Here is a 15471-nt window from a genome sequence, read left to right on the forward strand (position 1 = left end):
TTACCTTAGCCCTGCAGGCAGTCCTTCTATGCCTGTCCTAGATAACAGATACCTCAAGGCTGTCTCAGCCCTAAGCAAGGTGTGTTGCTCTTCTGGAACTGCTCTGGAAACAGAATCACAAGAACTTCAGCCCAGCTTGGGCTACACAAGCAGCATGGCCTTAGAGCCTTCAGCCACTCCAGATAAGGCTTCTCCAGAAACACTTGAAATAATGTCCTTGTGAAATCTGTCTTGGGGTGCAAACACCTGTATGTGTTGAACACTTATTTAGACCCCAGGTTCTGATGGCAGAGCTTTCCCAGGGCTTTCAAGAAGCCATAGCACAAAGGATTCTGACTCCTTCCACACTGTAGGGTGACAGACACCTCCAATCTCTTCCTGGGCTGTGGAGCCCAGAGCTTGGCATCACTTTAGGGTGTTCACAGTTTAGTGCATGCCTCTAGGTGGCTACATAGTCCTCTGAATGTAGCTGTGCAGGCCACTGGCCTCTTCCAGTGTCAGAATGACTTGAGCATTTGCCCTAGAACCTGCATTTCTTCTTCTTGCAGGTTCATGGTGTTATTCAGATGACTTCTGTCCTTTGTACCTATTTGAGTTCTCCTGACACAGTCTCCACACCACACACCCTAGACTCCATCAGTGCCTGGAGTGCTGGCTCTGACAGGCAGATGTACCTGGCTTGCTGAGGATGAGTGCTCAAATCCACATGGGGTCTGACAGTGTTAGTCAGTCCCCATAAGCTCAACATAAGGTTTCTTAGGAGTTTCTAGTCAGTGACATCATCTTAACTCTATAGGAAATGAAACAACAGGCATAAAAAATTCACAAAATCACCTGTTAGATAATAGCCTGGCTTTGCAGCTGGGAAGAACACATAGCAAATTAAAGTTAATTCTACAGATGTGCTTAGTCCCAAGGGGTCTCAGAGGTGGGAAATTGAGGTTCAGGGGATAGGCAGATCCACAGATCCGTGTCCACTAGGTTGTGTAGAGGAAGACATGGAGAGCACACCCACCTTCTTCCCCCAATTTAAGCCCCAGGGAAAGTCTTCTCAGATTTCGGTCTGTTCCTGCTCTGAACTGGAGTCATATGCTCTCTTCATCATGTCGTTTCAGGTGATTTGTCAGCTGAAAGGAGGTGCCCAGATGCTCTGCATAGACAATTGTGGTGCGAGAGAGCTCAAAGCACTCCATCTGCTTCCTCAGTACGATGACCAGAGCAGTTTCCCACAGTCAGGTACCACAGGGCAAAAGCTGCTCTGGGTCACTCACATTGGAGGTGGTGAGGAATGGGGCAGCAAATGAGCCTGTTAGGCTCCTGTCCAGGAGTATGAGGAGGGAGGAGGAAGCTCTGTCAGTAGCTGGCCAGCCAACCCAGGCTACTCGGTGAGTTCAGACCAGTGAGAGACCCTGCCTAAAAAAGAAAGGAAAAGTAGATGGCTACTGAAGAACATCACAAAAGGTTGTTCTCTCTCTCTCTCTCTCTCTTCACACACACACACACACACACACACACACACACACACACACACACACCACAGTAAAGCAGGCCAATGGTGTATTAAATGAATGCTTGAGCAAACCTGGGCAACAGCAGTCAGAGTGGAATGACACAGCCAACCACAGCCTAATCTTTCCACATAATGTTAAGCAACTCTCTTGTCTGGCTTCCTCTACTGCCTTGCCTTCTAGTAAGTGACAGTTCTCACCAGTCTGGCTCTGTTTTGTCCCTCTAGGCAGGGGCAGATGTGGCTTGCCTGAAACATTATCAGCCTACCCAATGGCTCAAGGCCTGGCTGTTCAAATGTGCTCTAAATTATTGGCATTTTAATAGGAACAGTTTGTGTGATCAATAAGAGTGGTCCCTCTGTTTTACCTCAGGAGTTCCAAGCTGGCTTTCCAGTGACCTATTTGACAGTCACTTACCCAACTCCTCACACTGATGCGATAATTGACAAATGACCCCAAAGGGCCTGATCTACACTCCAAAGCTGATGAATGCTTAGTGAAAGATTAAATGATGTCTTGGGCCTGTCTAACTAAGTCCCTGCCTTGGCCTTTGCAGTGAGCCTCTCTGTGTGAACTACAGGGGCTCAGGTTGCTGTGATGGGAGGTAACCTTCCAACAATGTCAGGCTAATGTCAAGGTCAACCAGATTGGAGCTGAGGACAAGAGAAGTATAACACTCTGTCTCCATACTCCCTCCTTGATGTCCTTATCCAGGGCTGAACCTTACCTCTGGGGTTCCTCTAGTGCTGATCATCCCGGGGTTCTCATATCTATCTCCCCCAAGTCCAAGCTGCACCTATGATGCTTAGTGGACAGGGGTGTGTGTTTTCTCATGCCCAAATCCTGATCCCTAGAGAGCCGCAGAAGGTCCTTCAGTTCAGTGTCCTTGTGCAGGGATCCTTATGGAGGGATGGAGGCTTTTTCTCAGTTGTTGCTTCCTGCTACTTGTAGCACATCTCTGGTCTCCAGTCTTTTTCTTACTGAAAGGATACAGAGGCCCAGAGCAGGAAGTAGGTGCATACTGGAGGGCTGCAGGGAGGAAGAGGAGGATACACCAGGTCTCTGGGGATGTTACCTGATGGAGCCTTTGGACCAAAGTACAAGTGGCTTCATCTAGAGAGTTTAGAAAGCATTGCTATCCTGACAAGTTAGGGCAATGCAAGAAAAGCAATGCAGAGATTGAAAGTCCTGGATGTGGATCCAACAGTTGTTGATAGGCTGTCATTGAAAATGAAATATGCCTCAAGGTGTTCAGGGAATTTGCTAGGTCACGTAAGGGTACCTTGGCACACAGTTTTAGAAGCCGGGTGCCAGCATTTTTCAGTATAGTAGACCTCTGTGATGCTCAGACCGAGCAGCTTCATGATGAAAAAAAGAGCAAATAATAAAGGTTTAAAAAGTACACTGACCCAAAAGGGACTATAGAAAAAATCACAAAACCCAGGAGGGGTGGCACCTCCCTGTGCCACCAAGGACTATATACATTAGTGAAGTGAGCTCCCAGCTTTATGCGACCCTGCCTAAAAACAAGGGGCTAGAGAAATGGCTTAGCAGTCAAGAGCACTTGCTGTTCTTCTGGAGGCCCCAGCTCCCAACATCCACTTCACATGGCTCACAAACTGCCTGTAACCCCTGATCCAAGGGCTCAGACACCTTCTGCCTCTGTGGGTGTCTCCACACACATGACATATACCCACACACGTGCACATGTGCATAAAGAAAATAAAAAACAGAAGAACCAAGGTCAGGGTAAGTTTAAATAGCCTCGCCCGTGGTAGGCCTACACCTTTCAGTGTCTGCTGTTGGTTAATGTCAGTTGTTTCCCTACAGAGCTCCCTAAGCCAATGACAACTTTAGTGGGAAGACTTCTGCCAGTACCAGCAAAGTTAAACCTCATCACACAGGTGAGCCATTCAGTACAAAAGCAGACTTGATATGGCCTCCTGGCATGCCAGTAGCTGTACTTATCTCCTCAGGTTATGTAGTTAACGGTGAGAGGCAGACCTCTTGGCATGTATCTATAATCTCAACAGCCGGGAAGTGGGGGTGGGAGGCTCAGGAGTTCATGCTCATCCTCATCTGTGTAACAAGTTCAAGATCAGCCTGGTTACATCGAACCTGTCTTAACACTATCAAAGTCACTAGGGAAATGTTTACTGAGTATCTGTCCTTTCACACCTGTGTCAGAACCTGGATGGAAGACCAGAAATAGGGACAAGGGACATGAGGCTGTGGGAAAGATAAGAGTCACAGCATTAGCCAGGAATCCCTTATGTCCCCATTGCTGGCCCTCTGCCTGAACAAATGCTAAGTCAGAGAGATGTGCTGGCAACGATGTGGAAAGGGAACAGAGGACCCCCTCCTGAGTGTTGCAGCAGGGATCTTTTTGGGAGGGGTCAGGGTAAACAAGGTGTGGATACAGAGATGCAGTTCAGATGCAAAGTCTGAAAAAGAAACAGCAACAACAGTGTTTGCCAGTGAGACCTAGATGTCCAAGTCTCTTTTGAGAACATAATAGTTTAGGAATGCTTCCAGGTTGTGGACATTTGTAACTGATTGTATTTTCAACTACTGGTTTGGGGACACAAAGTATTCCATGATAGTGTCTCCCTAAGTGACAGCTGTATGTACTGCTCCCTAGCTTGTCCCTGGCCCTAGACCCTTCTCCACCCTGACTGTTCTCTCCATCCTCATGATCAGAGACTTTGTACCCTTGGGGCCCTGGGCATGAGAATAACTACAAGATGCTCTCAGCCTGTGGGCTCAGTCTCAGTGGACTGCAGAGATCATGAGGCCTGGCCATGTGATTGTGACAAAAATTGTAGGGGCTGGCACTTCACACACACTCTAAAGAGACCACTCTTGCCTTTGTCTCCATCAGGTTGATAATGGAGCTCTCCCATCGGCTGTCAATGGGGCTGCATTTCCCTCTGGACCTGCTCTGCAAGGGCCACCCAAAATAGCTCTGGCTGGGTAAGGATTAAAATCGGAGGCAACTACCTTTGATGCAAACATCTAAGATGCTGCTGTGTAAGCTTTACTTCCTGCTGTACTGTAGCATTAACTGAAACATCGATAGTCATCCTGTCCCACTCCTGGAGCAGGGCCACTGACCTTCCTATGTGTACATTAGTGGTAGGCCCTGGCTTTCCCTCCACTCTTTGCTGCCCCATGTGTGCTCCATGATCCCCTGGCCGTAGCTCTGTCTTGGTGTGCACTCGGGTGGGTAGAGCCACACTGACTCCTCTTGGCTGTTATTGGTGCAGGTCACACAGTGGCAGTTGCTTATGTGGACAGTCAGGGGTTGCAGCACTGCCACTATGTCCCTGGTACATTCTCTGTGGCAGATGTCCCATAGTCTCAGGTAGGCATGAGGTACACTTAGCCAGGTCCACTTTGTCTACTTTAATGCTGTGTGTAAGCTGCAACTGGTTAAACTGAGCACACTGGTAGGAACTCTTGGGTCACCATATATTGGCTATGCTCTCTGAGCCTGTGCTGTTATTGGCAAGCCTGAGACAAGGGGCTGGAGACAGGCAGGAGAGAAGTCAGATGGTCTCTGGATACAGACAGTGTTCAGTCCACGTGTTAGGCTCAAGTCGGTGGAACCTGAGGCTTTGGTTGTAGCACATTTGTGGCAATGCTATACATAGTTGGCTGATGATTTTTCTGAAATGTTCTAGAATGAGACAGGATGGGTTCTTGCTTTCCTCTGTGAGTAGTATAGTATACCTGGATTGGTGGCATTCTCGTTGATCATCCTGCAGTGGCTGTTTATACTGGAGGGAGAAACAAGATGAGTTCCACAGCTTGTAGCTACTGATGATAGCATCAAGGCTGTGCAGGGGATCTGGGGGTATCACAGGCCATGTGAAAGGCTCACCACACCTTTGTTGTGACACCACCCCATGCACTGTCATGTCCAGAACCTAGTAGCAGATGCTGGCTCACAGTCATAGCACTGTATGGACATGCTTTCCAAAGGAGCAGTGTCTCTGCAGCAGTTTCTCCTTTTTCTCCCAATCACCGTTCTCTATTAGACTTTCACATGTTATCTTAATTTTTTTAAATAAAATTCTGCAGGACCCAAAAAACTTTCCTTCTCATAGAGAATGCACCAGGAAACACCTGAGCTTTGAGAGCTTATTGTTCTGCTGTGGAAATGACCCAACCAGGTGTCACTCCACTGGGCCAACCCTGCGGGTATCCTGACTGGAGGCTGGGTACAGTGTAAAGAACCAGGCCTGGTAGCTTTAATATGGAAATTCCCAGTCCGAATCAGCCCACCATCCTCTCCTCTTCACACGCTCCTTAGCCTTCTTAATAACTTCATAGTCAACCAGATCTGAGAGCTCAGATGGGAACTGTCACCCATAATTGTCCCTGATAGAGGACAGAGAAGCAGTTCACTGGAGCCTGAAGGATAAATGTGTGGCTTGGTCCAGTCCCAGAGCCTGGTGCTGACTGGCTAACTTATCCACCTTTTGTTACTATATTCTAGAACTCCCTGAAATAACACTTGTTGATTGGCTTTAGCACTCAGATCACCTGCCAGGTAATGGATGTGAATCCTGCCCCGTGGGTGATGCTGTCATTTGTGTAACATTACCAGTTGTTATGATGAGATTAGCTGGTAGTTGGCATCTCCAGAGGTGTGTCTCATTTGTGGTACCCTGAAGAGGTGAGGTTATCCAGATCTTGGCAGGCCGTTTGGCCTCACTAGGACAGTAGTCAGACACTGTCAGAGCCACAGAAGCCTTTCCCAGTAATTTCAAGGCCAGGGGATGGTTTGCTTCTCCTATGCTCCATATATTCCTAATAGCCTGTCTCTGCTCACAATGTGCATCAAGACATCCTTTCAACCATAGGAAAGCCACTGCCAGGGCTGGGGAGAAGGCTGTTGTCAGTCTTGTGCAAGCATAAAGATTCGATGTGAGTTCCATTCCTGGACCCCACATAACACATGCCAGGGCATGGTTGTGTTCCCTGAGGGTGAGAACAGAAGTACCTCTGAGTCTTTCTGGCCAGACTGGCAAGCTCTAGAGCCATAGGAGACCCTGTCAAAAAAAAAAAAAAAAAAAAAAAAAAGGTAAGGGCTAGAGAGATGGCTCAGTGGTTAAGAACACTTGCAGTTCTTACATGAGGATCTGGGTTCTGTTCCCAGGAGACCCACACCAGGCAGATCACAACTGCCTATAACTCCAGTTCCAGAGGATGCGATGCTGTCTTCTGGCTCCCGTGGGTACTGCGTGCACACAATACACATAATCTACACTTAATACACACACATACACATCAAATGCTTTAAAAGATAATGTGGAACACAATAAAGGAAGGCCCACAAACTAGCTGGTCAGTGAGGTCAGTGAAGCCAGGGATTCACTTGTCCCGCCTCCCCTGCACCAGAATAACAAGCATGTGGCAGCATACCCAGCTTTTCATGTGGGATCTGGGATTGGAACTCGGGTCTGCATGCTTGGATGACAAGTACTTCCCCTGCGGAGCCATCTCCAGCCCCTGTCTGTAGCTCTTTGACGCTCACTTTGTAGTGTTCAGATTTGGTGGGAAATCCCATTTAGAGGAACAGAGGCCTGAGCAGGTCAGAGGTGGAGCCTTGGGAAGACTGCAAAGTAGTAGGTGGCTGTGGGAACCACCCTCGCTAGACCTGACCCCCGTCTTACATTGGATGTGTTTAGAGAGCACTTATCAATGGCTGCTGCCTGTCAGTTTTTGGAGCTCATTCTCCTTGTATTGTATTTTAATTGTATTTATGTATTTTATTTTTAGCTTTGTTTTAGCTTTGTTTGGCTTTGTTGTGGCATTTTCCTACATACAACACTGTGTTCTTACTCTTTGCCACTGTTCTTCTCTGTCCCCCCACTTCCCTCTTGGTGGTCTCCTTCTGCTTTCATGCATCTTTCCTCTCTCACGATCGCCATCTACTATGTACACAAATAAACACACAGCAGTCTTTTTCCAAACCAACCATCTGAAGACATTTTCCTTTTTAATCTTTGTAGAGTAACTCTGAGCTCATGGGACACAAAGTCTAAAGAGCTATGTAACTGTACCAAGTCACTGATCTGAAATTAAATGTTTTCCTTCCAAGATAAGGGTCCTAAGGCTGGGTGAGAGTCAGTGCAGCCCCAGATAGCACTCCATAGTCATGGTCTCACGCTTTCCCCAGACCCACAGGCAGGGCCATGCTAGGTGACTGGCCAGGTGACTTCAGGCATGACGCCAAGTATCTAGTCTTTAGTGCCATGGTTTGGTCGGTGTCCTCTGCCTCTTCTGTGATGTGGCATTCTCACACCTTGTCTCTGCAGGCCTGATGATTGATATGATCCATATTAAATTTTTCTCTAAATAATTCTGTCCCCAGGGCGTGGAGCTTCCTTCCCCAAAGTCTCAGGCCAGGGAAAGGGGTGGGGAATCAAGGCAAGCTGTACAGTGAATAAGGGCTGATGACTGCACCTCCATGATGTTTTTACTGCAGATCTGCTGAGGGAGGCCTACCATGGGGCAAGGGCAAGAGTGCTTTCTACACTCTTACCCAGAGCAAGACTGAGAGGACTGCTCAAGGCTGGGTATGGGCTTGCAGGCAGAGCCTAGTAGTACTTGGGAGACTGAGACAGGGTTGCCACAATTTTGAGAATAGCTTGGGCTACAGAGTGGGTTTGAGGCCAGCACAGGTTATAAGTGAGGTGCTTCTTTTACAAAATAACACTACAGGTTGGTGTTGACTGCAAACATTGGAGTGAGTCTGGCTTGATGTGGACCTCTCTGGGCTGGAACCCTAAAGTGAGGGTGAGGATGGAGACAGACGGTAGGTGGGCACAGCTACAGATAGGATGTGAGGTGGGTCAAGGAGTGGACTATAAGGGAGGCCTGAGTTCCTTATAAATATGCTATAGCAGTGCTTTGTTTTATAATGTTCTTAGGGCTGCCTCCTTGTGTGAGGCTTGTTTCTGTGGCAGAAGTTTTGATGAGCAGTCATGCCAAAACCAATAATCTTTGTCCCATATTTTCACAGAGCAAGGAGGGGCCTCTCTCACTGGGCCGAGGGCATCTTCCTTGATGGGACACACTCTGAAATTGGAGCTAGTTTGTACACAGACTGTAAATAGTTTGCAGAGCAGGGTTTTTTTTTTTTTTTTTTTTTTTTGGTTTGATTTCATTTGGTTTAGTTTTGGAGAATTTGAAACAGGGTCTCTCTGTAGCCATGTCTGTTCTGGAACTCACCACGTAGATCATGCTGGCCTAGAACACAGAGATCCACCTGCCTCTGCCTCAAAGTACTGGGAGTGTCACACCTGGCAGTGTTTTGAGACAGAGTCACATGCAGCTCAAGCTGGCCTTGAACTCCTAATCCTCCTGCCTTGCTCTCCTGAGATTTGGGGTGACAGGCCTGTACTCCCTCTTCTTTCTCATGTTAGGAGACTGGATTTAGAGTCTGGAGCTCACAGCACTGGCATCCAAGGCTTGTCTGTCTGAATCACTGTTGCTTTCTTGAGTTTCTGCTCACCTGGTCACCTTGTGTCCTGTGGCTGCATTGTCCTGTGGCATTTATCAGTGAGGACTTTAGGTGAAGGAATGAATTATTTGTGGTTTGGCATGAGGATGAACTTCCTTTAGGTGTGTCTTCACTTCCCCTGGGGCTGTAGTTCCCAAGTTGGACAACAAAAAGTTTCAACCAGTAAGGTCTGCTGCCTCTCCAGGAAACATGGCACAGGGTATCCCAGGCATGTCCTTGAATACTATTTTTACGTCTCCATAATAACCAGAGCAAGATGACCAGAAAACATTGTCATCAACCACTCTGGAGCAATGCAGACCAAGAGGTGGCAGCTGTCATACACCATTCGGTGTTCACTGGTACTTCACTGACAAAAGGGAACATAGTATTCAAGTGGTAGTGGCTATCCATGAGGTTTCCCAGGCAACAATGGGGGCAGATTGATGGCAGGGATGCCTAAACCTTGTACCCTAATCCCTAAATGATCATGGTGCAGGAGCCTGAGACCAGTGAGAGTGCCATGCTCAGTTTCCCCTGCTACCACTCATGTTGCTATGCCAACTTGACTTGATGGGTCAGGACTGTTGGCAGAGGGGAGCAGTGCTGCTCAGAAGAAGCTGTAGTGACAGCTTGGTAGAAATAGCTCTGTGTCTACTCACTGCTGTCCCGGGGAGAGTGGAGGAGGACAGAGAGCTAAGAAGCAATGATGGGCAGCATGTCTTCCAGGAAATGGGGTTGCTTCAAACTGCCTTTGAAAGCCAATGGCTTTACTTGTTTGTCTTTCTTCTGTGTTAGGAGTTAGAAAACTGTTTTTCATATAAAAAGTCCAAAGGAAACCCCTAAACGAAGTCACTGTCATTGTATGCGTGCTCTCACCTCAGGCTGCCTGTGCATGACTCTGAGCTCTCCCTCACAGGTACTGTGACTGCTTCTCCAGCGGGGACTTCTGCAACAGCTGCAGCTGCAACAACCTGCGCCATGAGCTCGAGCGCTTCAAAGCCATTAAGGTAATGCATTGGGCAGGGCATTACAATGTTGTCTGTGAATGGTCTCTGGAGTCCAATTCAGGCAGAAGCATAGACAGGCACAGTGACCAGGGCAGTAGTGAGACTCAGCAGTCTGGGGCATTTCAGAGTCTGGGAAGCTCTGACTCAAGCATAACTTCCCTCTACTCCAGATTCATAACTATGGTAGCACTGTGTCCTGGCAGGAGGGACACTGTGTAAGCTGAGGATGGGAAGCACTTGGTTAGGCCTCACAGACTTTAAACTTTCATTTCTTTAGTTTTAGGTGCAAGGATATCTAAGCTTTCTCAAGTCAGCTGCAGGCTGAGTGCAGAAGACTGCTGCATCTATGCCTTCCTGTGGGCACAAGGACCAGGGCATAGGAGGGATAGCTAGGCTGGCCTAGCAACTTCTCCAGGGAGACACTTCCAGGGCCCTCAAGAGCCATCAGCTAAGGCTGGAGGGTACCCTGTTCATGGACCAGAAATGACCCTGAGCCTTGGTCAGTCTGTCTTGTATCCCCCTCTTAGAACTGTTTATTTCCCCCTCTTGAGTTGTAGTATATCAATCACTTAGAAGTGTCTTACCAATTCAGACATGGCTAGACCCGGAAGACAAAAGGGAATGGCCATGGCCCTGAGCTTCACAGCAGTTGATTTATGTGAGTGTGATCTGTTAGTGTGAGACTAGGATTCTGGTGTGCCAGGGATGGGAACATGGCTTGACAAAGCTGCTACTCAGAGAAATTAGCAGATGCTCTGACAGCTAAATCTTTGCCTAGATCTCACCCAACATGCGCCTCCCTAACACACAGCCAATGGAAGCTGGAAGAAATCCTCACAGAGACTTGCCAAGCAAGTTTCTAGCAGCTTCATTCATAATAGACAAAACCTGCCATAAGCCCACAGCCCATCAGTGATGGGATGGAGCATCTGCCAGCTAGGTGAATACAGAATGCCACACAACATAGGGAAAGACTAGTGGTCCCTTCTGGTGGAAAGAGTTATGTTGGCCTCACCCTTGTTCTGGTCCATGTACACACTGTCTACCCAACACCCCTACAGTTTTAAGCTCCCAAGTTTGTCAACAGGATGAAATGAAAGATAGCATGCATCAGAGAGAAAGATGGCTGGGCGCTGGTGCGAGCTATTATGCCATGGCCTCACCTGCCTCAGGCAAAGGTGCAAGGCATACTGGGAGGACACCCTGGCTTTCTGTGCACACTATTCTCTACAGTATATATCTTGGGCTTTCAAATGCAGAGAAAGGGCTCAGTACTTCTAGAACCCAGCCACTATCACAGTTTTGTGTGAGGTGAGGCATATTTGCACAGAAGCCTCAAGGCCTCTGGCATGTCTGAGGCCCTAACTCCCTCAGTGGTTTCCCCTGCATGGCCTTCCCTTGCATAGAACAGAGCCTTGCTTCTGGCTCCCATGCATCTCTTGATGGTTCTCATGTTCTCTCTTAGGCATGTCTTGATAGAAACCCTGAAGCTTTCCAACCAAAAATGGGGAAAGGCCGGCTGGGAGCTGTTAAGCTTCGACACAGCAAGGGGTGCAACTGTAAGCGCTCAGGCTGCCTGAAGAACTACTGTGAGTGCTATGAGGCAAGTGACAGCTTCCTGGAACAAGCAGAGACATCCAAGTAGCTTTGCTGTTAGAAGACATTTGCTGTAGTGTAAAAAGGGATGCGGAATACCTGTCCATCCTTCCCCATGTGATAATAGGTGCTGTCAACTTGGCAGGGTCTAGAGCCACTGGGAAACAGGCCTCTAAGGGATGTCATGGTCAGACTTAACTGTCACCTTGCCAGGGTCTAGAGTCACCTGGGAAACAGGCTTCTGGATGTGCTATGGGGATTATCTTGAGGTAGAAGAAAGACCTGCCCACTAGGGACAGCACCATTGCCTAGCTTCATTCCTGGACTGTAAGTGGGGAGACGGAGCGCAGTAGCAGCAGCAAGCAGCAAGCAGCAAGCAGCAAGCAGCAAGCAGCAAGCAGCAAGCAAGCAGTGAGCAGTGAGCAGCAGCAGCCTTCATCACTCTTTGCTTCCTGATTGTGGATCCCAGCTGCTTCAAGCTCCTGTTTTCTAGACTTCCTCTCCATGCTGGATTGTAGCCTTGATCTGTGTGCTGAAGTGAACCATTTCTCCTCTGAGTTGCTTTTGTTCAGGGTATTTTATCAGAGCATCAGGAAACAAAACTAAGACTTTTGTTTTTATAGGCAGGTTTCATGTAGTTCAGGCTGGCCTGGAACATCCCTAGCCAAGGATGCTGACCTTGAATCTATGATTCTCCTGCCTCCACCTCTAGAGCACTTAGATTATGGCCATTCACTAATGCTGCCATTTCTGCTCCCTTTCCTAGTGAACAGCCTCTAGTGTTAATCTGAACTAGTCTGATCAAGCAGATGTGAGTGCAGGGTGGCTTGTCAGGGGAACCCTGATTTCATCAAGGCATTTTTTTATCATCAGGCCAAAATCATGTGTTCTTCCATTTGCAAATGCATCGCTTGCAAAAACTATGAAGAAAGTCCAGAGCGAAAAATGCTGATGAACACACCCCACTACATGGAGCCTGGGGACTTTGAGAGTAGCCACCATCTGTCCCCAGCCAAGTTCTCAGGACCTCCAAAACTGAGAAAAAATAGGTAGGTGCTCTGAACAATTAGGTGGGGTGATTCTGAGGGAGGCTTAGAAACCACATGTGCACCAGCTGGAGCCTACAAGGCTACAGGGGACAGAAGGGACAGGAAGATGGAAGCCCAGTGTGCAAAGTGGCTACTGTGGTTAAGGTAGCCCACTCTATAGTCATGAGGACCTGAGTTCAAATCCTAGCTCCCATATAAAAAGTCAGACTTGATGCCCTATGCCAGTGATCCTAGTACTAGGGATGGAAACAGGATCCCTGGGGCTCACTGGGCTAGCCAGGTAAGCCAACTTAGAGTTCCAGGTCAATGAATCCTTAAAAATATGGTGGACCATCTGGGGAAAAACTCAATGGTATAGCCTTGCTTTGCTAGCCTGAGAGTGAAGCATGGGTGAGTGGCAGGAGCTTGTACTCTCAGTGCATGGGATGCAAAGACTCAATTATATATATTCATCTCAAAATATTAGGTAGAAGAGCAATCAAGGAAGATACTTTGTGTCAACCTCTAGCCTTCACACACTTGCATGCAATTACACACATCCATACACAGGCATCATACACCACACATGTGCATACAAGCACACACACACCCAAAACTTAACAACCAAAGGAAGAACACTTTAAGTGCCATGCAGTTAGTCATTCAGATGTCACAAATGAACCAACTTAATTCTGCAAAGCCAAACCCAGGCTTCTTCAGTTAGAGATGTGGGAAGTGCTCCCACCAAGCCTGCGTCCTCCATGATGCCCTCCCCATCCTGGGGCCGGCCTTCTCTGAGGTTGTTTGAGTGTGAGCCCTGCTCATAGCTGGCTAGGTAAGCATCCTTGCTTCAGAGCTCAGAGAGGAAATGCCAAGTCCTAAAAAGTCCAGTCCAGGCCAGACTTTTTCGGGTTCTCAGGGTGAGATGTCCTCATGTTATGCCCACAGGTGTAACAGCAGAGTCTCAGAGCCACATGGTACTTTGCAGTTCCTGATGTCCTGCAAATAGGACAAGCAGACCCCCACCCTGGCTGTCACACCGCCAGCTCTCATCTGCTGGCTTATGCAGGATGCTAAAGGCTTCTGTACAGTGGGAGTCCTACATTGCCAAGCCTTGTGGGACCTGCTGGCTTGCTACCAAAGCACATGAGCCTCTGGGTCTGCCAATGGCCTTACACAGAGACATTTAGACTCTGAAGGTGATGGAGGGGTCCCTGTGCTGCTCCCTGAAGCCCAGCATCATGCTTTCTTCTATTCAGTTATTTACTTCTAGCGTGCTAAGATAGCATCCCCCCTTCTAGCCCAAACTGGGTCACGGGCATGGGCCAGTGGGCTCTGCTCAAATAAAACCCATTTTATTAGCGGAAAGGGACATACATAGCTTCTTTTCCTCCCCAGCAATTTCACGTGTATGAAATGTGTTGTGATCATAGTTCCCCCTCTTGCTCGCTCTTCCCCGACTCCATCCCTCTGATCCCTCTTCCAAAGTAGCTCTCTCCTCCTCTCTGGTTTTTTTTTCTTTTTCCTCCTTTTTGTGTTTGTGTGTATGTGTGCATGTGACATTTTATGTTTAATTAGGGCCTCTCATCTGTGCATGGGGTAGTTATTTACTGGGGCATGGCATGAGCAGTTTACCAGTGGCTACACCCCCGAAGAAAATGTCCCTCTACCCCAGCAGCCATTAGCTACCACTCATTCCTCAGAGAGGGCTGGGACTTTGTGAGCCTCTCCCCCATCCATTCTGGGCTGTGGGAAGATCCAGTCCTGTAGAGATCTTCTGAGAAGTTTCCTGGGCCTTGAGGGGGAGATGATGTAGGTACCCTCTCTACAGGCCGTTGACTCTTGAACTAGAGTGGTTAGGTGCCGCTCTGCTGAATAAAGAAGGTGCTGAGTGGCTGTGTCTCTTCCCCAGGCAGGCCTTCTCCTGTATCTCCTGGGAAGTAGTGGAGGCCACATGTGCCTGCCTGCTGGCCCAGGGGGAGGAGGCAGAGCAGGAGCGCTGCTCCCCAAGCTTGGCTGAGCAGATGGTCCTGGAGGAGTTCGGAAGGTGCCTGTCACAGATTCTCCACATCGAGTTCAAGTCCAAGGGACTGAAAATTGAGTAGAGTGCAAGCTGGTAAAGGGGAACGCCTGTGGCAAGCCTCAGGCTGGGGAGTGTGCACTGAGGAAGCTGGTGTAGAGGGAGGAGCAGGAGGCCCTGCATCATGGCCAGGTCAGCCGTGAGGTCTGAGTGATCTGCGTGGTACTGGCCAGCCTATTCGAGGCATCCTAAAGTGCAAGCAGGCAGAGCTGCCCTGGGGATGGACACTGGCCCTCCTGTCCCTGGGGAGGCCCTCTGGGGACCCCCTGCCCTGCATAAAAAGAGGGTGGCTTTCTGCTTGTTGTTATATGTTCGCTTTTCAAATCACTTAGTACCTCCATTCAAGTTGTTCTGAGCCAGCTTCAAGTTAGAGAGCTAGGCTCTGCAGGTGAATTCTGCCCGAGTCACACACAGGTCAGGTGGCCAGCAGGGGTCTTCCAGGCCAGGCCTATGACAGGAGATGTGGGAGGGGGGTCGGGTTGGAGCTGGGTTTGTTTGGGTTTTTTGTTTTTCTGTATTTCTGCTTGAAGTGGGAAAACTTGTCTCCTGTCCAAATCCTCTTCTCCATAATTACTGCTGCACTGTCGCCTGCAGACCAGTCACAGTGACCTCAGACACCAGCAGGTGAGGTGGGATATTATGCCCACACTTTGTGTATTGTTGTGAGAGTAAGCCTTTCCAGAGTCCCAGTTGAAACTAGGTTAGTAGCTGAAAATATATTTGTCTTAATACCCAC

The 15471-nt window shown here is 48.5% G+C and overlaps 1 protein-coding gene across 1 annotated transcript in view; it reads left to right on the forward strand.

Moving 5' to 3' along the window:
• Positions 1-15471, forward strand: part of Tesmin (testis expressed metallothionein like protein) — an 18934-nt gene extending 3463 nt beyond the window's left edge. The window contains exons 3-9 of the mRNA XM_034496889.2: positions 1116-1236; positions 3339-3412; positions 4390-4481; positions 9941-10031; positions 11497-11634; positions 12501-12676; positions 14568-15471. Of these exons, the coding sequence (XP_034352780.1) occupies positions 1116-1236; positions 3339-3412; positions 4390-4481; positions 9941-10031; positions 11497-11634; positions 12501-12676; positions 14568-14760 (885 nt within the window). The 3' untranslated portion in view covers positions 14761-15471. The remainder of the gene's footprint in view (positions 1-1115; positions 1237-3338; positions 3413-4389; positions 4482-9940; positions 10032-11496; positions 11635-12500; positions 12677-14567) is intronic.

The sequence above is a fragment of the Arvicanthis niloticus genome, chromosome 1, assembly GCF_011762505.2.
Source record: "Arvicanthis niloticus isolate mArvNil1 chromosome 1, mArvNil1.pat.X, whole genome shotgun sequence".
Classification (NCBI taxonomy): Eukaryota; Metazoa; Chordata; class Mammalia; order Rodentia; family Muridae; genus Arvicanthis; species Arvicanthis niloticus.